Below are 26,909 nucleotides of genomic sequence, written 5' to 3'. Positions count from 1 at the left end.
AAAGGGTAACGAGCACAAGCTGGAACACAGGATGTTCCACTTGAACAGGAGGAAAAACTTCTTTCCTGTGAGGGTGATGGAGCCCCGGCATAGGCTGCCCAGGGAGGTTGTGGAGTCTCCTCTGGAGGTTTTAAAACCTGCTTGGACATGTTCCTGTGCAAGCTGATCAAGGTGAACCTGCTTTAGTAGGGGGGTTGTACTAGATGATCTCTAGAGATCCCTTCCAACCCTACCACTCTGTGATTCTGTGATTCTGTGAACATAGCAAACTTCAAAGTCTTGTTCTTCCATTCCAGCAAAAAATAAACTTTATTTTAAGAAATGACAACTTACAGATCAGACAAACCCAGATGGCGAAAAGGCTTCTTGGACAAACTTGAGAGCTTGTTTCTGGACAAATTGCTATGGGAAAAGAGAAAGATTGCATTAATTAGAGTTGCTTCTTCTTACATTGAAAATATAGTTTGTGTCTCTTAAAAAAAATCATAGCTCAAACGATATCTAAAAAGTCCTTATTATTTCAATTGTAAAGAAATGGTGCTCATTCTCATTTTGTGGTTTGATAGGTCTCAAGGGTTTAATGTAGTCTACATCTAAAGCCAAATACATTCAAAATCAAACTCAGCAGTCATCAATATTTTCACTTTCACTACCCCTGTTCATTGCAGAAAAGCAGCAGATTTAATTGTGTTTCAGAAGTATTTTGTGAAGTCCAGGTGTTAATTACATGGTCGATTTATTCATAAGTGAAATGGGTGTATCCCCTTCTTTGATGCTGCACCAAACTCCATATTCACATAAGCCCTCCTCACATGCTAGCACACATCCACATCAGACCCTTCTAGTTATTCTTTTCCAATTGCATGTACAATATGCACCCACATGAAAGATCAAAAGGAAAACTGTAAAATGCCTATATTTGGGGGTTTTATGTCAATTAAGCATTTACGTTTTCCAGTAGTAATTAAGTGAAACGTCCTTTCCCATTATGCAGAGCAAAGAAATGTTCCTCTGAATCAGAAATACTCCTCCCCTCCTAGGCTTACCAAATTGCTTTCTCCACCCCAAAGCAAAATAATGCTGTTTTTCTACACTTTTATCAGTCCACCAATTAAACACAGTGAGAGCAGTAAACTCTGTAACTGCTGGCAGCACAGTGCAAATCAGTGTTATGAGCCAAAAAACCTTGAGTTTTATATGGTATTATAAAGGCGCCATAGGGGTTTCATAGCTAAAGTTGCACTGCATTTAAAACCAGGGATTAGACCTCTTTTTTTTGTTTTTTCCCCTGACTAAAGAACACAGTGTTTACTTTCCAAACTCTCAGTCCTTGACCTCTGAGTACAAGATAATTTTCAGAGGAACTACAAGTTGGATCTTCTACAAATGTTTAGAACAGAAACTTTAAGAGATTTTATTTACTGTGCTTCCTCATTGATTCCTTCTGGCAAACAACAGCCTGAAGCTTAAAAATTGAGCTATCCTAATGTGTGAGAACAACACAGATGAGCTACTATTTCATTAGTCAGGTAAACAGGACTGTCCTGTGGCAGACGCTGATGGAAATGTCTCATGGATCCTGATAGGATATATGAAAACTGAAGTGCAATCTGCATGTAGGACAAAAGTTGTGTTTAAGTAAAAAACTGTGACTATGATTTTTTTTTTCCCTAATATGTATAAGCCATATGTTGGGAAGTTGCAATAAAAGTTGAAATCGCATACAGACTTGGGATTTTGTCTCCAACAGTTAGGAAATGTGAAACGCATCAAACTTCATCCCTCCACAGACAACTCTTCACTCACCATGCAGGGGAATCCCCCGTCCCAGTTCTGACATTGCCAAGCAGCACGTGCAGATGCCCCCATGGTATTACCATGTGAGGCACACAGCTGCTTGTCTTACCTGTGTAGAAACTAAACACTATCTTTCCCAAAAGACAACCAGACATTCAGTGGGCTCTGCCTGCAGACAGGTGACCATGCCACTCACTACTCTAGTGGGAGGCAACATATTTAAAGTCATGCAAAAATGAGGTTTGAGTCCTGGTTTCCCACAGAAGAAGTCCTTGCTCTTCTGTATCAGGACTTCCTAACCATCAGGCAGATTCCACAGGGAAAACACATTCCAGATGAAGGCATTTCATTTTGTGTGATCCTCCCTGACACCCTAATGGGAGAGCCAGGCTCAAACTCTGATTCCAGATCAAGGCAAATAGAAGGGGATTTGAAACCCTCTATCACCAACACCTTCTAAGTACTCAAGTACTACAACACAAATATAAGAATGTACCATAACCATCTCTACATAAGAGCCCTAGCCATCTTCTCAAGATAGTGTTTCTGTCTTTTTTATTTAAGGAAACACCATCTTAAAAACAAAATTTTCAAGAATATCTTAAAACCATAAAGATTGACTCTGGGCAAGGGTTTGCTGTTAGTAACCCTGCATGGGCATAACAGTCCACCAACTTCACATGCAAGACTGAAATCCCATCCTTCCTAAAGATTTCCTCCCAGATGTTCACAGCTTTCCTTGCTCAACTCATTCAATGGTTACCTGACTCGTCCCATTTCTTCATGAGGTGCTGAGCTGCCTGTTTCAGAGCCATGAACTCTATGTGATAGCAGACTACGCTATCAGACTATGCAGTCATTGCTTCTGGAAGATTACTGCAAACTTTTAGGCAGAAGAAGAGTCCTTGATTAGATTCATAAGCCAGACTTACTGCCCAAATATCACCAGATATGTTACTTTCTGAACACCTTGTGCAGGTATCAATCAGGTGAGTCAATGGAAATAAAGTGAGATTGATAATTTAAGTAAAACTATCACAAGAATTAAGAGTCATTATTTTAACAGCTTCAGTTTTGAACAACCAAAACCACCTTGACAGCTTGTCTTTTCAGATTTTAACTAACTGTGTTTAATATGCACCAGGAAAGAGAAGTAAGAACGGTAAAAAAATATAATTAAAAATTTCTGTGCTTATATTCTTGATCATGGGTGAAACGTTTAGTGCTTCAAAGACTGTAACCTTTTCTCCCACATATTTTAGCAATTCAGGTTTTTTCAAATTGACAAGTAATTCAATAGAAATTTTTCGGACCACTGTTACAGATTTATCACCTTAAACAATACTTTGACAGTAAATTTTATGTTATATATATTTTTCATAAACTGAGCTCTCTATATTGATTATAGAGATGTCTGGTGTGGTCTCTAACGAATGGGAAGAGAATATAAATTGATTCCCAAATTCAACCATACAAAAAAAAATATCACGTTGAGCAGTGCAAAGATACATTTGGAGTTCTCAAGTGCTTTTTATCCTGAAAAAAGAGAGTCTCAAATACAGAGCCTGGCTCCAAAGGAGAGAACACAAACTCGGGCAAAAGCATCCCTGCACTTTACATACAAATATCAAGCTTACTTTAAATTTGGTAGCTGCAATTCAGATAACAAGCAAACCTGTGGCCACGTGAGGAGTGCAAGAGCAGCCTGAGAATCTGCACAAATATTCACACAGCTAGCAACATAGGCACCTTCTACAGTGCTCCTGGCAGGAGGTGGCAAGAAGAAAGAGAATGGAACAGATCTATAGAGAACTGAAGGGAAGAAATAAGGAAACGGTCATTTCGCTACACTCAGTCTCCCTCCACAGGCAACTGCCTGCTCTGCCTATGTCTGGAGCCAGTCCTGTGTGCAAGCAAAGAAAAATCTGCAGCAAGGTCTCAATCTTTTCCTTTGGCTGCCTTACCTAAACCTCAACAGTGCAGAGATACAAACACATCTGAATACCTAGAGCTCTATCTACAGTCACAAATCTATGATTCAGTAATACAATTATGCATAGCCTGGCACCTAACAATAGCTATTTTTAAAAATATTTCTGGAAATATGCACTTGTTGTGAAATGTAAGTTTAGAGGTACTGACAGGATATCATGCAGGTCCATTAAATTTACTGTTAGCAGACAATAAGCTCACAAATTACAACACTTCTAAACCAGGACTGCTTTAATAGCTTGTTAAATGCAACTGTTGACTAATTTGAATTTAAGGTCAATATGAACACCAGAATTGTATGAGCAAGGCTATTCATTCATTACACTGAAGTAGTATCTACTAGAGCATTTATTTTCCCATTGTTTCTGTTATTATGCAGATTTTCGCATCATACATAAGTCTAGAAAGATATTTGGGCTACAGAAGGTTGGTGTAAGGTAATGATAAAATTGAGATTAAAGAAACGTGTTACTAAATTCCTTATAATCTGACATTCTTAAAATGATTCATAAAATAAATGCTATGTTCATAAAACTCCTTCACTACATCAAAAGATTTTTCATAGAAGAAAACTGTAATAGTATCACCAGCAAAATTAAAGCTTGTACAGTTACATCAGTCTTCATAGAAGTGTTTGGAGATTTGTTTCCTTTATGGGATAGTAACAAAACTTGTTTCAAAACAAAATGCAAGACTTCTCAAAGAGCTGTACTCAGAGGTTACTCTTGCAGAGTGAAACTATTTCAGCTCTTAATATTTTTCACTGCTCTGATCACAACAGGGGTTGCACTTCATTCCCAGTGCAGTCAACAGGAGTTTTATTGCTGAGGACAATAACCAGTGATTCACTGGGGCTTTCAGAAACGTTTTAGTGTGCATCAAGACTTGCCAGACAAAACAAACAAATACATTATTTGCAGGGATAATAGATCAGCCTCAGCAAAATACATCTCCACACTTATTACTTTGTCATGTGCATACAGAGCAGGTGGTGCCACTTAATATTTTTCCATCTTATCTGTGCTTATCCTGTGTCTGATAATGTTACTAAATCCTCATCAAAAGAAAACATAGTATGAGGCTGGATTAGCTCCAGGACTCCATGTACATCAGCTGAACACATGTCAGTCAGTCTAATTTGTTTCTAGTAAGCAGCTTCATGAACTACAGATGTAGTAAGTCCTGCTTACCAACAGATATGTATTCCACATTTGACTGCATGCTCCAGCTGAAGCTCCTCCTGTGGCTGAAGTATTTTAAAGACTTCTTGTCCACAGGGATTCTGTAGCGTCTAGCAGGTCACATATGCATGGATGATGCTTCTCCCTAAAGTAGTAACTCTTATAGGGTCTCCTTGTTCTAGCCAATTGTCAGGAAATCTCTTTGAGAAAGTTTTGGTCAGAAGCAACCACTGTGGACAGAGATACTTTGTGACTTCCCTAAGGAAACGGGAAAAAACCCCTCAAGAGGATCCTATCAATTGTTTTGGTTACCTTTTGCACCATCTACTCACCCATACAGGTGGGAAAGTCTTCCAAATAGATATATTTATCTTGCTCCAAATTAAAGTCATGATTTCTTACTCTGTATTAATGCATATAAAGAGAACTGATCAGTCCTCATCATAATTGCTCTTCCTTTAAAGACAAGAAGATATATGTTCCTTCTAAGTCTTCTCTTTACTGGACTGAATACACTCAGCCTCTGAGTCTCCTCAAATTATCCATTTTACAAGCTCCTTATAGTACTGCTGCTGTTCTCTGTAATGTCTTTCAAATGGATAGACTCAGTGTCCTAATTTATGCACAGCACTTCAACAAATGCCTTCCAAGCAGCTGAGGTAACGGGGAAAAATCTAACACAAAATTCTTTTTGATTCCAGACTGATTTTGGTTTCTTCTGATGCATTACACTGAGATTCTGTCCTAGAACAGACACTAAATCTTTCTCTACAAATGTTCCACACTGTCAGTAAGTTCTCATCACACATTTCCACAGTCAGTGCCTATGCTATTTGGGTTTATGGAATTTCATCTTTTACCATTACAATTCGTTGAGCAATTGTTACACAAGCAAACACGCAAATTCACTCTAGAAGATGCTTCCCTTATATGGCCAAACAAGTATAGTAAAAGCTTCTGACTTTATATGAAGGATTATGCAAACTTTACAGGCTGACAAAATCTGGTTCACACTCCTCCAGTGACAGTTCCACATTAAGGACAGTAGTTACTGTTTAGGCAGACACGAACATTCATGTCCACTTCCCTTAATTAATTAATTGCCATTCTTTGGTAAACACAGGTGTAGTACGTGAATCCATTTCATTAGCAAAGCAATCAGCCCTATGTTTTGCTCAAAAGTTTTTCCTTATTAAAAAGGAATATCTTGTAAGCCTGAGGCTTGTCTTTATGTCTTCCCAATCTCACCAAGACTACAGCAAAAGCAAGGGGTTAAGTGCTAAACATATCTAGTGAAGATGGATGGACTAAAACACACACTACAATATTTGGCCGAAGCAGAGTACTTGTGAGGAATTGAGCTTGTCACAGGATTTCAGTGTTTGTAGGACTATATCCACAGTTTTCTTTGTAAGTATAGGAAAGCCAGCTACTTCATGTCTGTCCCATCAAAATACAATTATATTTCTTCAGGCACACGTACTTACACTAAAAAGAAACAAAGTCTTTCATTTTGGCTGATCATTTTGTTCTGTACTTCTCTAAAGGACTTATATCAGTTCAGCCTTTGCTAAATCTATGGTCTAAGTAGTCCATAAAAATGCAGCAAATACAGCCAAAAAGCTGCACAGGCACCAACTCTCCTTTGTCAAGTTCTTGAACCATAAATTGCATTTGGGTGTGAAAATAACCTCATTCCTATATTCTGTTCTGGGTGCATTAGTTCAGATCTTGAGGGAGGTTCCAAAGTGAATCTTCTGATTTATTCTGAGGACTTCAGTTCACAGTCATGCTTCAGTCTCTGGGTACAGCACACATACTGGTCAAATTTTACTAGATATGCTCCATGCATGCACCTACTACATTGAATTAGCCCACTGAATTAGTCTAGAGCTAGTCAAACGCACCACAGTGAATGTCATGCATAGTATGGACATCATATCCTCAACACTAACTCACTCAGCTGAGAGAGGCAGTCTGTGCTATACTACTTATCACGAAAGACTCAGACAGAGTCCACTGTTAGATATAGGATAATGAACTGGACTGTCTTTTTACCATTACGCACTATGTTCCTAAGAACCTTACCATATCCACCTTACTTGTGGTCAATTAATAACTGAAGATCATTATAAGCCTATCTTCTTAAAATATTTTTTATGAAGGAAATGGTAAAAGAGATAAATAAGTAACAATTATATAAATTAACATGAGTTGGGAACTTTGACTTAGAAGGCAGATGCTATTTTTACTCACATGTACTGCAGGTTAACATTTTTCACAAATGCCTGGCGGGACACAAATCTTAAGCCTGAATCCACCACAGTCCTGTGGAAATACATCAAATTGTTAGAATATGTCATTTAAAACATAATAGAAAAAACAAAGACAATAATGGCTGTGAAACTAATGTGTATGAAAACCCAACAAGACTGAATCATAAAATTTAGAATTGTCTTCTATAACAAAGCTAGGCCTACACTCTGATGAAGTATCCATATGTTTCTATAAAAGAAATACAGAAAAAAATATTTAAAAAATACTGATCCCCATATACTCACAGATTTTTAAGTCCCACATAAAATCCAACTTCATTGTCATTGATACTTTCCAATTTTCGCTGGTTTGCGATGTAACTGTTAAAAAAGCAAGACAGAAAAAAAATATGAAAATGCATCTTTCCATGGATTTGACCATTCAGAGATCAAGCACTGATGTCTGAAAGTCATCAGTGACTGCTAACCTATTGCAGTTAACATTAAGACCTAGTTAGAGTATCTGCAAAGGAAGAGTGCTCCTTAGAATCTTCCCCGTCATCTAAATTGTACTTTGTGGGACAGGGGTGGAGGAAAAACAGCTTAGTCTTACATAAGGCAATGAAGACACCAAGGAAACAAGTCACCCTGAAGGCACACTAAATAAAGCTGCATTAAAGCGTCACCATTTTCCAGGACACAAGGTATGGCAATAGGAAAACTGAGGAAAGGAAGGCTATACTTCATAATGTTACACGCACAAGCAGAAATTAAGAGAAACTATCATAGTAGACCAAAGCACTGAGACCACTCACATATTGTGAGTATCTCTCTGAACCTCAGAAGGAAGAAGGTATACAAGTCAGTCTATTGCATTAGAATCACGTAAGATCTATGAATGACCAGACACGTCCCACAGACTGGAAACTAGAACATTTTAAACCTAATTTTGTTTAAATGCAGGTGAAGCAATAAAATGTTACCTTTTCTGCAGTAAGAAAAAGTTCCACAGTGCAAATCATGCAGCATAGGAAGATTGCCTTGCTAAAAAGTCCATGTATCTCAAAAGATAACCTCAGTCTTGGAAAAAGTGAAACAGAGATTGACCTGTATTTTCCTGAGCATCCAAAACTAACCAAAACTGCAGGTTTACCTAAAAAGAAGTTTTTCCTTGTTAGAATTTTTATGTGTCTTTAAATTTTAAATGGCATTCTGGTGAATTGGAAAGAAGGTGAATTGCCTTCCCAAAGGCAACCTATCTACCTCAACTTCAGTGTTAGAAAAAATTCACTGTGTGCACACATCCCAAAAGAAGCTTGAGAATCCCAAAAGTTGGGTTGGGCTCCCTCCTGAAGGACGCTGACTTGGGCTACGTTCTTGCCAAGTACCAGGAAAAGCAAAAGGTTATCCCTAATGAGATTCATTGTCCATTGGGAAAAAAACCAAACAAAACAAAACAACAAAACAGCAGTAAAAAGACAATGCATGATGCTTGACAGAACATGATGCTACAGCATGAGATGAGAGTAATTGTTCTGCTGGACTCCTTTGCCTAAGATTAAGATAGCGTACCCATTAAAAGACAATAGAGTCCTTCACATTTCGTGTTTCCTTCCTTGCATTTTTTAACGCATCTGATCTACTATCTTGGAGTTTATTAATCTCTTTGCTTGTTTGTTGGTAAATTTATATATTTTGGCAAGTAAAAGCAATTAAGTAGTTTATCAAAGACTATCAATTCTTCCATCCCAGAGTTCTGCAAGTGAATGATGATACTTCCACTGAACTTGCCCTGAAGAAGAACTCCTGATTTAATTATCACTTTCTCTGTCACTTGGACCTCATCATGCCAAAATAACGTTAGGCAAGAGGTATCAAAGATATCTTCCTCATTCTGCCCTATCACTGAGAATCCTCTCAAGACCAAACAGAGACACGGAAACACAGAGCAGCAGGAACTGAGGAAAAAGGACAGAGAAACATGGAGGAAGAAGAGACTCAGAAGAGAAAAAGAAACCAGCAACCAGGTGTACTAACTGAAGATTAAGCCATCAAAAAAACCTTCTGACAAACACTGCCATACACAGATCCATCACTTAAATGCACTTATCATCCATTCAAATCTGACGTTGCAATTTTAGTCATAAAAACATTAACCAAAACCTCCCACTACAAGAAGTTCCAGAACATGACACAACTTACACTGTCAAACAGAAAAATATTAAGTGTATTAGATCTTGCATTAAGCCTCAGTCACTGTAAAACAATTTAGCTCTGCTGAAGTCAGTAAAGCTATCCCAATTTACATGAGAAAAACATTTGCATATGAGCACACAATCTATATAAAAAGATCAGTTTTGGTCCACAAACCAAAGGATACTTGGTATGAATAAACAGCATAAACTAATGGTATTTTCTTTCCTTTTCTAATTGCATCCCTTAAAAGAAAAAAGCAGGGAAGCATTCTTTAGGCTAGTACTAGTTTCTTTATGGTGAATGACTTACGATTCCAGTTTCTAAGCAAAAGGCATCACTGATTTTCGATAATCGTACTTCAAGTAGGGACCTGGAAGAAATTCTGGCTAAGTGTAACTAACTCAAAACAATAGCTGTTCTGCAATACATTTGTAAAAACACTCTCAGCAGTGAATCATAGAATCATAGAATGGTAGGGTTAGAAAGGACTTTTAGAGATCATCTAGTCCAACACCCCTGCTAAAGCAGGTCCACATAGATCAAGTCACACAGGAACATATCCAGGTAGATTTGAAGGCCTCCAGAGAAGGAGACTCCACACTGTCCCTGAGCAGCCTGTGCCAGGGCTCCCTCACACACACAGGAAAATAGATTTTTCTTATTTTTAAAAGGAACTTTCTGTGTTCCAGCTTCATCCAATTACCCCTTGTCCTGTTGCTAGATACAATAGAAAAATGGGATGCCCCAACCTCCTAACATCTACTATTTAGGTACTTATTAATGAGATCCCCCTGCAATCTTATCTTCTCTAGACTCAACAGTCCCATTCCTGCAGCCTTTGCTCAGAAGGAAAATGCTCCAGTCCCCTGATCATCTTGGTGGTCCTGCGCTGGACTCTCTCCAGATGCTCCCTGTCCCTCTTGAGCTGAGGAGCCCAGAACTGGACAGAGGAGTCCTCACCAGGACAGAGTAAAGGAGGAGGAAAACCTCCCTTGACATGTTGCCCACATGCTTCTTGATGCATCCCAGGATGCCATTGGCCTTCTTGGCCATGAGGGCACATTGCTGGCTCATATTTAGCTTATTATCAATCAGGACTCCCACGTCTCTCTGCAGAGCTGCTTTCCAGCAGGTCAACCCCAGCCTGTACTGGTGTGTGGGGTTGTTCCTTCCCAGATGCAGACTCTGCACTTGTCCTTGTTGAACCTTATGAGGTTCCTCCCTGCCCAACTCTCAAACCGGTCGAGATCCCACTGAATGGCAGCACAGCCTCTGGCGAATCAGCCAGTCCTCCCAGTTTGGTGTCATCAGCCAACTTGCTGAGGGTACACTCTGTCCCCCCATCCAGACCACTGAGGAAGGTGTTTAACACGACTGGCCCCAGAACCCATCCCTGTGGAACTCCACTGGCCACAGGCCTCCAACTTGATTCTGTGCCATTGATCACCACCCTCTGGGCTCTGTCATTCAGACAGCTCTCGATCCACCTCACCATCCCCTCATCCAAGCCACACTGCTTGAGCTTTCTCATGAGGATGTTATGGGAGACAGTGTAAAAGTCTTGCTGAAGTCCAGGTAGACGACATCCGCTGCTCTCCCCTCATCTAGCTAGCCGGTTATGCACTCAGAGAAGGCATCAGGTTAGTCAAACAGGATTTCCCCTTGCTGAAGCCATATTGACTCCCCCTGATAACCATCTTATCCTTCATATGTTCAGTGATAACATTCAGGATGGGTTGTTCCAACACTTTTCCAGGGATGGAGGTGAGGCTGACCAGCCTGTAGTTTCCTGGGTTGTTCTTCCTGCCCTTTTTGAAGACTGGAGTGACACTGGCCTTTCTCCAGTCCTCAGCTACTTCGTCTGTCCTCTATGATTGCTCGAAAATGATGGAGAGCAGCTTAGCAATCACATAAGCCAGCTCCCTCAGCACTCTTGGATGCATCCCATTAGGATCCATTGACTTATGAGTGTTAAGCTTGGCCAACAAGTCTTTAACTTCTTCCTCTTCCACCCAGGGCAAATCCTCTGTTATCCAGGCCATCCTGTTATCCTTGCTGTACTGGGACTCCCAAGGGCCAGCCTTGGCTGTAAAGACTGAAGCAAAGAAGGCATTCAGTACTTCGGCCTCCTCTGCATCCTCTGTCACCACGGCACCCTCTGTGTTTAGTAGTGGGCCCACATTCCCCCCGTCTTCCTTCTGCTGCTGACGTACCTGAAGAATACCTTCTTATTTTGCTTTACTTTCCTGGCTAAATTTAATTCTAGAAGGACTTTGGCCTTCCTGGTTGTGTCCCTGCATGTTCCTAAACTCTTCCCAAACATGAACATGACAGTAAAGCAAACTTCACACAGTCGGAAATCTTTGAAAAAAGCAGACGGTTGTAATTTACCATAAGCAGGTCACATCCTCTTACGCTTCCTTACTTGCTTAACAAGTCTGTTTTAAGTTAATCCTTTGCAGTTATTTCACAGTAGTGAGAGAGAAAGAAGTGTGGTGATGTAGCTGTACGCTGCACGGCAAAGTTGTTCTCAGGTTTGATTTAGAGGGAGGTTTAAAATAAAACCTCTCCCTAACTGAAGTCTATTTTTACCTTCTTCACGACTGCTCTACCTTGATGTTACTTATCATCAAACATTAATACTCTAAAAGCTCTGACTTGCAGTGGGCAACGGTGCAAAATGTAATTTGCCTGCAAGCCCTTAAGAATATCCACCGTACTCTTTTAACTGAGCTTTTTTATTGTAGCACAGACGAAAAACATCCTGACTCATGGCTGGCTGAAGTCACATGAGGAGCTTGGACACTTGTACTGCACACCACAGCAGAGTGCAGCACCGCCAAAACCTGGCTGGATAGCACCCAGATAGCACACATATCAGCTCACAAACACCTATTCCTGCCTCTAAACCAAGCCCTCAGCTGCCTACAATACTATTTGCTTGACTATAGCATTCTGCCTCTCCTTTGATGAGTCATCAGTAAACAATATTTGCTTTCAGACCTTTAATTTCATCTCCCTTTTGTAAACTACTGATTAATTCTAATAAAGACATTCAGAATCACACACCTACTGACTGCACATTGCAACCTACAATAACAAGATCATCTCAGCACACTTCAGCAACTATTGAATAATGCGACACACTCGTACTTCACCACTTCTGCAACATTCTGGAAACTATGTCTTAAAATCCTATTGTAAAAGAGTTAACTCATTCAAATAAGTTTTCTTTTACAGACTGTGTAACATCAGTGAAGCACACTCTGAACTGCAAGAGCATGAATAGAAAGTAGGTTCTGCTCCTTAAAGCAGCCTAGCTTATTATGTGGCTTAACAGCTCAAAAAAAATTTCACTAAAACTTCCAAATCTTTTCCTTAACCTGCAAAAAAAACCCCAAATTGGTCAGCAGAAGTATGAGTTCCTAACTTATTTGATTTACTATGTTTCCTCTGGATTAATGAATGTTAAGGTATACTACTCCATTCGGAGCTATAAGGAGATGCTGGAAAACCAGCATGCACTAGTCTTAACAACATAGATGCCTGCAAATAACACTGTAATTCAGCTCCAGAAGTATTTCTGTTGCCAGAAAAGTCTCTTTATGGAAAACATATTTTTGTAACACTCCTGAAAAATAAATCAATTATATACCTAGCTCTGATTCATACAGCTGTGAAAAAAGGTTTTTAAAATTAATAAACATTCACTGGTGAAATGTTTCTGAACTTTGGGAGAACTTTATACTCTGAGTTGTTTTTTCCCTAAATCTTTAGGGAAAAAGGCAGCACACTCCAGACACTGAACCGTCAGTAGATGAATTACCATTTAATGACAGGTCACATATGTCCCTAGTCTACACTACTGTGAGTGCTGTATGGTAACACTGACAATTAAACACTGCAAAGTTCCCTTGTGCTGTTATTTTCTTACAAGTTGAAATGTCAGATCAAGTTTGTCAAAAGGTATGCCAAAACTGAAGGACACTTTCAATGCACTTGGCCTGATTTACGGTTATGGATCAAAACCCTGCAAGATTTGTAAGCTTGACACAATACTTGATGAAACTTGGCAGATTCAAATGGATTTCATTTTCAGTCCCTCTGAAACCAAACTCAAAATAATGCTCAGGGGGTGTGAACTCACATAGTTTGAAAATGAAGCACAGAGCTACACAACGTTGTGTATCAGGAATGGCAGGTTTCAGACATATGTAGGGACCAAAGACATAACCTCTGCTCAACCAAGAGACCTTTTTATGTAGGACCAAGGAAGGAAAGTCTAACAGCAAGTAGTGAGTGTGATATAGACACCTACAAGTGACAAGTTCTCCACATATCTACAGGAGTACTCCAATAACTTTTTTTCTCTTTTGCTGTCTCCATCTGGTAGCATCAGTGCCAGATTTCATGGAGTCAGCCTCAAGAAACAGAACTTCTACTGCTAAAAGAGCATGCCGTAACTCAGGGAATGAGGCTGTGTGTCAAGTTAGTCCACTGTGGATTTACCTAGCATCCAGCAATTATATAAACAAGTGCTTGACTCCTAGGCTGTTTGGTATCTCCTGACAAATTCTGAGCAACTGGTGTGGTGGTATTTTTTTTTTAACTGTGAATCACTCGGTATTTCACAAGGAGTAAAAAACTGATTGCCATTATCACAGGCTCCTTAACTCATCCTTTAGGGTTTTTTTCCTTTGCATTTAGAGTATTTAACCATGAGTCACAGAACACTACAGGAGGTAGCTCTCCACATGCCAGTACAGCAGCTCTAGAGATGACATAATTAACTGTAGGATCTTTCTGTACAGCCACAGGCATGTCTATTTTTTGAGCAATCCTTCACTACACATATCCCATTTCAAGATAACATACTGTTAAGGGTGATCTGGACCTCAGCATCGCATGCCAAGGTCACAGATCACAGTTATCCTCAAGAATTCCCTGTTCTAGATGTGTGGCTGCGCAAACTGCCAGGAGACAGAGGAGCTCAGACATTCTGCTCCATGCCAATATACTATGGTTATCCAACTGGCAGTATCCAATTAGTAGTACAAAGCTGCCATAGGGAATCGCTTCTTCAAAGCCTCCATTCTGAACAATTAGTGCCAGCCTACAAACTTAAAGCAGGAAAAAGCAAGCATTCATCAGAGATCCCAACCTTGTTTTGTCACTGCAGCAGCAGATCAATACTCGTGCTTATGACTATGTTTGGTCTACAGAAGAGGTGACTGAGGAGGGAATCTTATTTTTACAAATATCTAAATGGTGCGTGTCAGGAGGTTGGGACATATCTTTTTTTGATGGTATCTGGCAACAGAACAAGGACTAATAGGATGAAGTTGGAACACAGAAAGTTCATTTAAACATTAAAAAAAACGGTTTTATTGTGAGGGTCATGGAGCACTGGAACAAGTTGCCCAGGGAGGTTGTAGAGTCTCCTTCCTTGGAGGTCTTCAAGACCTGCCTGGACACATTCCTATGCGACCTCATCTAGGTGGATCTGCTTCTGCAGGGATGTTGGACTAGATGATCTTTAAAGGTCCCTTCCAATCCCTACCGTTCTATGATTCTACGACTACAACTGAGAAATGGAAAGCCCATGGCTTGACAGTCAACTTGAGTTCCCTCTTTACAGTATGCAAACATGAAGGTAAAAGTAAAAATAAATTAATATGTCTGCAATGCAGAGTTTAAGGAAACAGTTACTGTATTTGGAGGCAGGGAAAAATGAAATGTAATGCACCCTTGGGCTTACTTAACATTTCTGGTTTGGCTTCAAGGTGTTTATTCTGTTACATTCAAACAGCAGACTACCAAATCATGCAAACTCCCACGACATTTCATGCAGCTTTCCAGATTTAAGATTCATGCCCTTGTTGAGCTCCACCTTCAGAATTACTTTCCCAAAACTCATGCAAAGATTATTTAGTTATTTTTCCCACTTGGAGACCTGTCCTCCCCCTTGAGCTCCATGAAGTTGATACATTTGATATTTCAGCAATACATCAACTTTAGACATTTCTCCAGGGGACAATTGACAGCTACAATCTGTTTTGAAAATGTTGATATTCTCTGATATAGTCAGAAAGAAGTATTGGCTGTCCAGATACTGATAATAATTTATTTATTTTAAAAGATATGTCTTAATCATTGACCTTAATACTTATCTACAAAACACATTTCATCCACTGTGCATGAAATGATCTCTGCAGACTGCTAGGAAATGGCTGAAACCCCTGTACAGTCCTTTTATAATATACACACTAAATACCACACTTAAATAACACGCTCAAGAAGAGTAGTGAAGGTGGCTTTTCATTAGTTCTCAACAGAAAGCTGGCACAAAACTAATATTTTTCATTATTTTTATTTGGCTTGCAAGGAAGAAAGAGCATCTCAAAGGAGTGAATAAATACAAACATATGTGATGTCTTTCTCCTACAAAACCACCTAATGTGGTAACTCTTCAAAGGCTAGTAACATAACCACTCTTTTTTAATACTTGTGTACATCACCTCTATAGCTGTCACTTGCCTTGATACAAATGAGAATGGTAAAATATCAGTTCCAAAGCAGCAGAGTAAGATTGCTCTTCACTATACTTTACATGCATTTTTTTAGGTCCCTTAGTGAATCAAAGCATTAAAGCATCTTGGTTGATGTTAAAACCCTTGAATTCTCTTCTTTCCCGGCACTCATGTTCCGACACTGACTTTGCGGAAGGAATCTCTTAAGTGTGTTGCACGTCCTTCTGAGTTAGATAAGCACTTGTTTACATAAATCAGTATGCTGCACAACATCTGAAGTTTTTTTTCTCTCTCCAGGTTTTGACATGTTTGGTATTCCTCAACTATTTGATTCAATGCAAGAAATTCCATCTGAAATTCCCTCTGGGGTCAGTCTTCCCCCCACATATATTACTTCTACTCTTTGACATTAATACCCATCTTTACTCAGTTTAAAATTATTAGGTCCTGGAATGTCAAATGCTCTGCTCAATCCCATCTGATAATCACTGGATCATCAAGACATATGTCCATACCTGCTACAGTGTTCACTGTCTCATTCACTGCCTGCAATACACCTCCTGCCAAATATGGATCAAAACGTAGTACTTCCAATGACAGAGTGAAACTGCTCAATCTGAAGCAATCTATCCAGAAAAATCCTTCTATATCCTGTTAATGGATTGAATTTGCTGAATACTTTGACTCCTGACATCTCATACAATATTCTACTTTCCATAAGCCAGCAAAAATTTTCCTTCTTCTGTTCTTATTTAAGTTATGAGACCCTACATATGGTCAGAATCTCTACCCTTTATCATAGAAAATCCAACTGGTAGATGTTTTTCCATTCTTCATGATACCGTCTGCTGCTATGGTTCACAATTTATCTCCTAGCCTCTTTTCCAAGACCTGTGAAACATCTTGTGTAGCCCTTACCAGCAATCTGTGTCTTCTCCAAGACATATCCTGTCTTATACTGGAAGGTATACATTAATACATTTTCATAGTGCACTACTAAAGTATTCCAAAAGGATTATGTGTTATCTTTTTCACTGTGATTCTGACTCTGTTGACATATACCTCACTCTTCTAGGCCCAGAAAGAGCTGCCATCTTCTGCATGTCAACTCCAATCTTATTATATCTATTTATCTAAAGCATTTTTCAGAGTATTTCAACAGCGTTAACATCTTTTTTTTTTCACTAAAGCCTTTCAGAGGCACTTTTTATTCTTCCACATTTATTTACTCTATATCATTCCCTATTCCACTTTCTGTTATCCCATTTATTCCTATTCTCTGTCCTGCATAGTCCATTTCTACTCATTTTAATTAGTCAATGTTTTTAATTTATAGCTTCTGCCATTAGCATTCCTAAAAAAAGCACTTTCTCTTCACTCCAGGAATCATGCTCTTCACTTAATGTAAGTAGTTTGTTACTTGCACTGCATATATTAGCATAACGATGTGTTTATTACGCTTTCTGCACACTTGTCAGTATCCAGAGTATTTCTAATAGTCATGCTGACTGACACATTGCTGACATTGTTTCCATAACTTTTCATGATCATGTACTTGGTCAGTTTGATTTTTTTGGGAAATTCTCTCTTGCAATGGTACATGCAGACAAATGTCCCGCGGTTGTCTTTCAGGTTTCTCCGTATTTGTTCTGCTCACTTGTTGCCTGACATATACATATTGCCTCTTTAAGAGTGAGATCAATTGTACTGAAAAACCCTCTCATGGAAGCCTTTATTGTTATACTTTAGGAAAATATGTACTTTGTAAATATTAATTTTCCATTTTTACGTAATTTCAAGTCTTTTTTTTTAGTCTTCTTTATCTTCTCTACTTCTTTGCCTTCAAATTAAACTCTCACCCTGCACATACCTCTCTCACAAGGTGACATCTGTTGCTACAGTAGTCTTCAAACTTCTTCACTCTTTCTGCAAAGCTGCCTTCTCTTTATCCATCACTACTTTCATTGCATTCTTCATTTATCTTTACAGCTTTTGTCCCTGTCACTACTTATTAGTAGAGTAATATTTTTCTCATCGACCAGTCTGTTTCTCATGACCACACCACACCGCTGCACATGATTTTCATCACTTTGCAGCATGCCTTCCACCCCAGGATGTGCCTGGCAAAGGTGAAGTGATCACCTGCAATTATACAACATTGAGCACAGATTTCAGCAACACCTTCAACTATTAAGACTCACACCTCCTAAGCCTTTCATTTCAGGTACCTACTTGTGAAGCACAGAACTGCTTAAACTGTTCACTAAACATCAAAAGAATATGCAGTAATGCTCTGCAGTACATGAAAATTATGCACACACTCAGACATGGAGCAACAGAAGTAAAAATCTGTACTGTCTCCATTCACACAGGAATGCCATGGAGGCTTGCAAGAAATATGCAGGACAGGGAAGATTAACAGAGTTGTTCTTCCACCCACACCCACCTCCAGGACAAGTGGTATCTATTACTGCAGCTGTGCCACCTAAGTCTATGTCCCCCATACCACATAGGCTCCAAGTGACAACACAGTTGCTGCACAGAAACATGGTCCAGGATCTGCAATGACATTTGCAATGTCTAGTGCAGAAGTAGCATCCTGCATTAATATTTTTCTATTTACGTGCCTTGACATCATGTGGATTTGTGCTTACTCAAAATATTCATAAATCTATTTTAATCCAACCCAAAAAGTTTAAATTTTGCATAAACCTCTAAATACGTGTACAATACACAGTCTTTAAAAGATATTTGTACTACCATCACACTAAACTAGGAAATACTTCAGCATATGCTTAAGTACGCTACATAGTCAATCCCATGAAGTCAACAGAACTCCTCTCAGCAGGAGAGTACTGTGTATGTGTTTATCAGGTGAGGATCACAGTATGCATAATGTGTTCCAAAACCTGTTTCTAAAATTTAGGAACAGGCAAGACTGCAAGGAGGAGTAGAAAATAAATATGAAACAGACTATTCACCAACCTGGTGGGAAGGGAGGAAAAGAAGAAAAAGAATTTCACCTTCCTGAACTAGATCCACATTCATCAAATAGATTCACCTGTTTAAAAAATTAACATAGTAAACCAAAGCAAAAAAAGGAAAAAAAAAAAAAAAGCATGTGTGTGTGAGGTAGAAGATCACAGATTTATAAGAAATGCTAGAAATAATGCTCCAGTTGCAGCTGGGAGTATCAAGTTCAATTCCTTCCTCTTCCTAAGGGCATGGGATCCCAGTCTCTCAGAATATACTATACTATAAAACAAACCAAAGGAAGCCAGTGTCAACCTCATCTGTTTATGCTGTTCTAATTTTTGCTGTAATTGAACACTCAGCAGAGGCAGGAGCAGGACTCATCTGTCTCACTATACAAATAAGCATCATAGTTGCATAGCTAAACAGATTGTCCTGCTCTCTGACCCCAAAGCACATTTACATACTCCATGCCAAGCAAGGCAGCTCAGACAGGAAGAACCAAGGCAAACCCACATCTGTACGCCACACAGGACAGTAGTCATGATGCTGACATGCAAGACCTTGGTTTAGACCCATGCTCTGCTTCAAGTTGAGCAGTTCCCTACATACACTACTAAAATGATTCATCTGGGACCTCAAAAACTTTACTTCAAATCTAACACCATGTCTTGCTCCATCCCGCTCACCAAAAGAAAAGTCTTGATTTTTCCACTCACCCCAGTGAACTAGGTCCCCAAGATTTTCTTATACCCTGTAGTGAAGACAAGGGAAAGCCTCCATCGAGTAACTTGCAGTAGGAACCTAATTCAGCCTCCTGAATCACTTCCTGGAAGAAGCGAACTCACCATTGCTGGCAGAGCAGCCAGCTGAGTTGAGTGCCTTCGCTACACAGTTCCTAAGGAGTTGCCAGATTTTAAATGCTGCATCCTGGGACTGTCCCAGGCATGATTAGCAATGTCCAGCACATGACAACCACAGCACATGCTGTGAAAAGTCTCTCAGCCTACGTCCAGTGAGTCTGACATGCCCAGTATGTGCACATGACTTATCCGCATGTGCTCGCTGTGCTGCCTGGCATTCAGAAAATCAGATAGTTGTTGTGAAAGAATGGGAAAAGTCACATCCTAGACACTCTTCATATGGAATACAGCATCTGATTGTGCAATGTGGCAAGCTTCCCAAGCTATCGGCTGAATACAGCCTTAATTATTTCTACATGTCTGGTTAGGAAATAAAAAAGGTAACAATAATTTCATTTAAACCTAAAGCTAGATTTCTTTTGGCTCAACTGCCAAAGCAAGTAGAAAAATAGGTAACTTGCACAGCCCCATCTACAGCTCTACTGACAGACTGTTCCATAAGGAGCTCAGAAGTGCTGCCATTTCACAGGTTTTCTGCTTCAGCAACGGTCTAACTTTGATTACTGTATTGCCATTCTTTTATCATCAGACAACTGCGTCAGTGAACCACATATCCTCCATGGATCCCACACAAGCTTGTGTTGTGATTGCAGCTTATATTGTTTTGTGTAGGATCTGCAGGTCCACTTCAATATAGAATTATCTAAAACTTTGTAACACACATCACACTAAAATACTCAGCCCCAGCTTCCTCCTGCCTCAACATATTCAGTCTCCACACAGTGGGAAACAGTTGAGATCCAAGAAAATCCGCAAGTCAAAAACATGTCAAATAACGGAGCAACAGGGCCCTCCTCTTCCAAACTTGAAATAGACAGGAAAGTGCTTGAATTAAATTTCTTTTCATCCTTTGCATATGTACTCTGAACTACTCTACCCTGATGAAATACTAATTCCATCCAGTTTTGTCACTGTCTTTATAAAGGTCAGAACCTCAGCCGCAGCTTCGCCCTGAAATAAAAGGCATTTAAGTACCTCGCTGGATCAGGACCAGCAGGCTACTGGTTCAAGTCACATCATTCAGAGATTACCATCTCTTAAAGTGCTTCTAAAATGCTTTGGGCTTTTGGCCTGCCTTGTTCCACTTTCTCTTACTTTAAAAAAAAAACCCTAATTTCTTCAGGCCTCATCTGTGGATCAAAGAACGTTGACCTGAAATCTGATCTTCAAGAATGTATCCTACTGACGACAACATAAGCTAGAAACAGGAATAACTGCATAGGTATTATTTTTACATTTCATCTGTAACTTCTGTCAGTGATCAACACTCAGTGTAGTCCTTTTCTTCCAGGAGGTGAAAAAAAAAAAGCATATTCTCAACAGAATTCCCATGTCATGGTCTATTTCCCATAGTCCATTATGACTGTGCAACATTTGGGTTAATACTAGCTATGTAAGAAACAGGCTCTCCATACAGGTATTTCAGGAGAGGGAGTAGTTTGGTTTGCTTTTTGCAGTTTCTAGAAATATAGGTTCACAACTGAAGAGTAATTAAGGTGCACCCCAATTATACTTTATTTTAATAGCCGCTATGTGCCTACATACATCTGGATGAAGAGATGTTAGCAAACACAAATAGCATCCAGTAACAGAGCATACTCAGACCCAGGCAAAACAGGCTTTCGAACCTCTATGAATTTATTTCTCCATTTGAAATGCATGTCAATTAATGAATTTATATAATTGGTGCTTCACTTTTTAAAGGCTTTTCAAAGAGAGGTTTTTCAAATGTAGCAAGCTAAATATACATTTAAGAGCAATAAAGAATTGAAATGGTTTGTTCGTTTTTCAGCTTTTATTAACCCCTACAGTTGTCCAGCTTGGGCAAGGATATTTGGATGGCCACCTTCACCGATGTACTGTTAAGACGTTCATGCAGTAGTGGATGACAAACACATGAATTCAAGGCAGAATTAACTTCAAGACAGAGAATCAGGATTAAAAAAAAAGAAATGGGGAGTGTCCCTCCTACTTCAAAATAAAATTCAAAATGGATAAAAAAGGCTCCTGTTTAGTTATGTAAAAGTTTCTGCTTCGCAGCAATTTGGGATCTAGAATCCTGCTAAGCTACTTTCTCCCTTACACTGTCAGCATAAAAATAAAAAAGAAAAAATAGAACCTGAGAAATCTGGAAAATGCCATCCTAAAGATATCACAGGCTGCACTCCCAGGCCCTCTGTTTTCTCTTTAGTATGGAAAGAAGTGGAAGTTTCTTGAAAACAACGTATTCAAGACCAAATCCTTGAATTCACACAAATAGCTTCCAGCTTGGTATAAAAATCCCAAACCTCTCTCAAATCTCCTAAGTGACCAAAGACATGGAGGGAGAGTCAGTTTCCTGTCAGCTCAATTCTGCCTGAGGCTGGGCACCTCCTGAAGGATGGTGCACTCTCCCAGCAAGACTTGCTTCATCTCAGCCAGATGGAGACAGTCCCAGCAGAGACCTTGAGGAGCCCCATCAGTCCTCATGAACCAGAAGGATGAGGGCTGAAACAGACTTTTTTACATTACATTAAATATATTTTTAAATACAGTATGTTTTAAAGGGTCGTTAGACATTGGCACAGGCTGCTTGAGGAGGTGATGGAGTCACCATCCCCAGAGATATTTAAGAGATGCATAAATGAGGTGCTGAGCAACATGGTTTAGTGGTGGACATGGCAGTGTTAGGTTAGTGGCTGGACTCCATGATCTTAAATGTCTTTTGCAACTGATTCTATGATTCTAAATCTACAGCAGCCTAGAAATATAAAATGAAGGAGACCCAAAATACCAAGAGCTCTAAGCTTCATATTAATTTAAACATGCCTATTTCTTTTAGCACAAGCTCACATGACTTGTTAAATAATTTACTCTATAAATTACTTACCCTATCTTATTTATTAACAATTCTAGAGTACTTTATGTAACTGCATTAGAAATTTATTTTGTGGTTTTGAAAAGTACGCAATACACAATCACCTCTAATAGGCAAGAGCTTAAAAGTCACCTACTACTCTGTTGGCGAGCAGTTCTTCCTGAAATACACCAATTAATTTGAAACCTCAGTTACGTTAACAATCCTAAGTCAACATATTAATGACTTGATACCAGAGCTGTGAAACTAGGCCAGGAATATACTTGCACTGCAAGGAGACACTTTGAAATCAACCTTTGAAGAGTCATATATACTGAGAGATAATAACACTGGAAAATATTAGAACCAATCCTTTTACAAGAAGTCCTGATCATTTTAAAAAGCTATTTATTTACTATTCTCTTAATATTTTTGCTTGAGTGATCTTGCCAAGGATTGCTTACTTGCTATTGTGCCTACAATGTATGGATTTAACAATACTTACATACCTGCTTTCCTGTCACCACTCTTGGTCCTTGGCTCTTAATGTGATCTTCAGTAACCAGTCTCGTGATTTTAATGCAGAGTTCTACTCTGAAGTCCAATTTCTCTCTAATATTATCAAAACTACCAAACAATTATTATGATTATGCTCTGCTATGATAAGCGCTTTCAGCACTGACACATGCTTTCAAGATAAAGACCAAGCCCACATCAGCACCACAGCCAGCTAGACAAATCTAAAATCTTATTAGAGACATAGGATTTTCAAAATTGTATCTTTCATTCAATTTAACAGAAACCTATGCAAAAACAACTACAAAGCAAAAGAGCAAGAAAAATTACTAAGAAACACACTAGGCGTAAATACTCTTATGCCCTCCCACACCAAGTTTTAGCATCTGGCCCTCTCAGGGCTGATGCAGAAGCTGTATGAGTGCCGTCGGTAGATTTGGATGGGTGATCCAATTCAGCTCTAAATCGCAGTTTACCTATCAAAACAGAGCTGAAGCACCTGGGTATCAAGTGGTGGAGGCTGCCTGCTGTATGGGACCGCAGCTCTGTCATTCCTACCAGCATCACCCCGGCGCTCTCTCCTACCTCTCAGAGCCAAGGGGAAACCCTCTCTGCCTGTTTATAGCCTGTCTGCTTGATGCCATCTACCTGGCCAGCTGCCAAGCCTCTGCACCACTATGGACTTCTATATGGCCACCCTAACTGTGCAATTATTCCAATGCTCACAGTGCACATGGCTTAGGTGAGGATCTTGACTCAGTCCACCTGCCCTGGGGTGCCTGCAGATGTTTTGCCTTGGACCGCAAGATTTGCTTCTGTCAAGAGCAGGACATAAGAAACAAATGAAGGATTGGTTTCAACAAGACATTCAGGAAACACATGGGAATAAATTTCTAGAAATGGTTTGTCTTACACTCTTCTCACTCTTATTTACACAATGAGTAATTACATCAGAGACCAATGGAATTGTGCTTCTGTATCTGCAGAGCACATAAAAGAAAAACCAAGCCTGAAGCTTCCCAAGTAAAATGCAGTGCCCCAGACTCTAAACCCATTTCTCAGCTAGAATAAAGGAAGATGTGTGGTGTTAAAAAATGCTTGAACGATCTGTACCTACCATACCAAAACCACTTCCCTACATATTTACTGTTTATTGAGGTACCTCAATGAAATAATGTGGCAGCTACTGCAGTCTGATTTTTAATTTATGCTTATAAACTAATTAAAAGGTCTCTGTGTTTTATGTTAAAAGTATGCACGAAAAGACCATCTTAAATACATGCAACAGCATCTCCTGAGAAATCCATGACTAAAATTATTTTTAGATCACCAAACACAACAACATGCAATGTCACAGAATGATACAGTAAAAACGAAAATGGATTGTGAAGATGGTGATGCTGAAAAAGCCAAGAAAAACGAAGACCAAGAGCATCAATGCAAAATGACTAGACATGTTTTAACCTGATCGTGCTTGGAATACGTATTTCCGTATATATTTTCTCCTCTGGTCTTTTAAACGGAGTTTAAACTCTACAGGGAAACTGCTCTCATATCCGAATTGAAAGCACAAGACAATAAGGTTAGCAATGCCTATGAGAATGAGCAGAGATGCACACAGCTCAAAGTAATTTTTTTTTTCCCTGTGTGAAGCAATCCAGAGATTATTTAACAAGCATCTGAAATAACAACTGCTGTAACAACACCAAAAAGACTGTTTCTTTACAGTAGGTCCCAAAAATCTACCAAAAGTAGGTCGCATATGAGTAGTAGAAATGGATGTCTTCCCAAAAGCACACGGGGAAATGCAGCAAACTGACTTCAGCAAACTGCAAAAAGGTGGCCCGAAAGCTAGAATTTAATCTGAAATCACACAGTGACTTCACAGAATTTTTTATACAGATTCTATAAGAAACTGAAATAGAGAAAAAAAGATAAAGAATGCCAGTAGTGAGAAATTTGTACAGATTTTGGGGAAAATATTCTAGTGCCTTTGACATTAAATGCCATGGAAATCAATCCAATGCCACACAATCAGTCCAATATGAGGAATCTGGAAATACGGAGATAGACAGAACAGCTCAAGAAGCTTTTTATTCCCCAGATCCAAGTCAAATGCCCAATTTTTTTTCCTGGGGAAAAACCTCTTCAGCTTTTCTCTGGAAATGTATAAGGACGTCACAGAGCTGTGAAACGACACTGGATTGAACATGAAAAGCTACACAACATTGTAATATCATCTTTGCAATGCAAAATGCAGGCAAATAAGGACAAAAGCAACATACAGGTAAGAGAGAAAAAAAACCCAACCAACTTTTTGCACCTTATTCACTACTAAAACAGTTTCCTAATCCTCTAGCACTTGCTGAGAGGCAGCACAATGCTCATTCCTCTGCAGGCTCAGTATTTTCTCCTTCTAGACATCTCACTGAGAAGGGCAAAGCAGGCTCGCATGCCTTTGGTCTGGAGCGGGAAGATAGTTTGCTGTCCCTTCCATCAGAATCTGCCGCATTCCCTCCTTTTCTCCTCCCTTCTTTTTTGTTGGGTAGCTTGGGACTTTTTTTAAGAAAAAACGAGGAGATATGGGGGGGGGGGGGAGGTGAAGCCACCCACCAAAACTCTGTTGGCAGGAATAAACTACGGGAGCTAAAGTTCAAAAATAAACAGAATAACTGCCTCCGTGCCCCCCGGACCTGCTGCGGTCAGGAGCCGGGGATCGGAGCCGAGGCTGGGACTCCGGGGCGCCGCTCCACTCCGCGGCCGTCCCGCTGCGGCCGGCGGCGACTCCCGCGCTCCCTCCTGTCGCGCCGCCCGCCCCGCTCCCCGGGAACCGCATCGTGGGCAATTAAAATTCATCACCTAAGCGGGGTCGCAGCGGTGTGCCTGAGAAGTGGTGTTGAAATTAAATAACCCCGGGCTTTTAGGCTTCCAGCCACCGCATCCGCCCGCGGAGCAAGTGCCTTTCGGCGCCGTTAAGTTCCCCCGCCGCCCCCCTCCCGCAGCCTCGTCCGCCTGCTCCGTCCCGCTGCGCCCGCGCTCGGGCCGGGGCCGGGCCAAGCCCAGACCGTACTTACATCTCAGTGACATTGTCTCCCTCGGCGCTCCGCTGCGGCACAGGGAAGGAGGCGATGCCCGGTGCCGGCTCCGCGCACCAGATCCGCCAGGAGCTGCAGCGGCAGGACGCGGGGCAGCTCAGCGCGCCCCGCCAGCAGCCCAGCACCAGGCAGCACAAGCCCCAGAGCCGCGCCAGGCCGGGCCCCGGCCTCCGCCGCCAGGACACCATGCCGCCCCCACTCACTCCAGCGCTGCCCCGACGGTCTCCTCCTGCTCCCGCCGCCGCTGTCGGAGCGCACGCCCAGAGAGTGCTCAGCCTCTCCGTGCTGCGGGCGGGGACCCCGCGGCTGGGGCTCACATGGGTGCGCCGCAGCCGCTCCGCCACGCCGCACTGCCCGCCCGGAGCCAGGGGAGGTGGAGAGCTCCGCTGGGCGGCGGGATCCGGGGCCAGGCGCTGCGGCGGGACGGGGGCAGAGAGGGGCGAGCGGGGCCGCCGGCGCGGCACCTGACCCCGGCCCCGCGGACGGACGGACACCGGCGCCGCCTGCCCCCGCGGCGGCTCCCGATGATGCTGCAAAACGTGTGGGGCGGCGGGGGCAGGTGGCGGAGGCTGCGCTCCTACCTGCGGGGGCTCGGGCGGCCGCTGCCCACCGGAG

The 26,909-nt window shown here is 40.8% G+C and overlaps 1 protein-coding gene across 1 annotated transcript in view; it reads right to left on the bottom strand.

Annotated features, from left to right (window-relative positions):
* The window catches only part of NTRK2 (neurotrophic receptor tyrosine kinase 2), a 210,387-nt gene extending 183,698 nt beyond the window's left edge, over positions 1–26,689 (bottom strand). Inside the window, exons 1-4 of the mRNA XM_062017810.1 lie at positions 26,274–26,689; positions 7,532–7,606; positions 7,227–7,298; positions 334–402 (exon numbers count right to left, since the gene is read on the bottom strand). Coding sequence (XP_061873794.1) covers positions 334–402; positions 7,227–7,298; positions 7,532–7,606; positions 26,274–26,482 — 425 coding nt within the window. The 5' untranslated portion in view covers positions 26,483–26,689. The remainder of the gene's footprint in view (positions 1–333; positions 403–7,226; positions 7,299–7,531; positions 7,607–26,273) is intronic.
* Between the last annotated feature and the right edge of the window lie 220 nt (positions 26,690–26,909).

This window comes from Colius striatus, chromosome Z, assembly GCF_028858725.1.
Source record: "Colius striatus isolate bColStr4 chromosome Z, bColStr4.1.hap1, whole genome shotgun sequence".
Taxonomy (NCBI): domain Eukaryota; kingdom Metazoa; phylum Chordata; class Aves; order Coliiformes; family Coliidae; genus Colius; species Colius striatus.
This window is presented reverse-complemented; position numbering and strand designations above follow the sequence as displayed.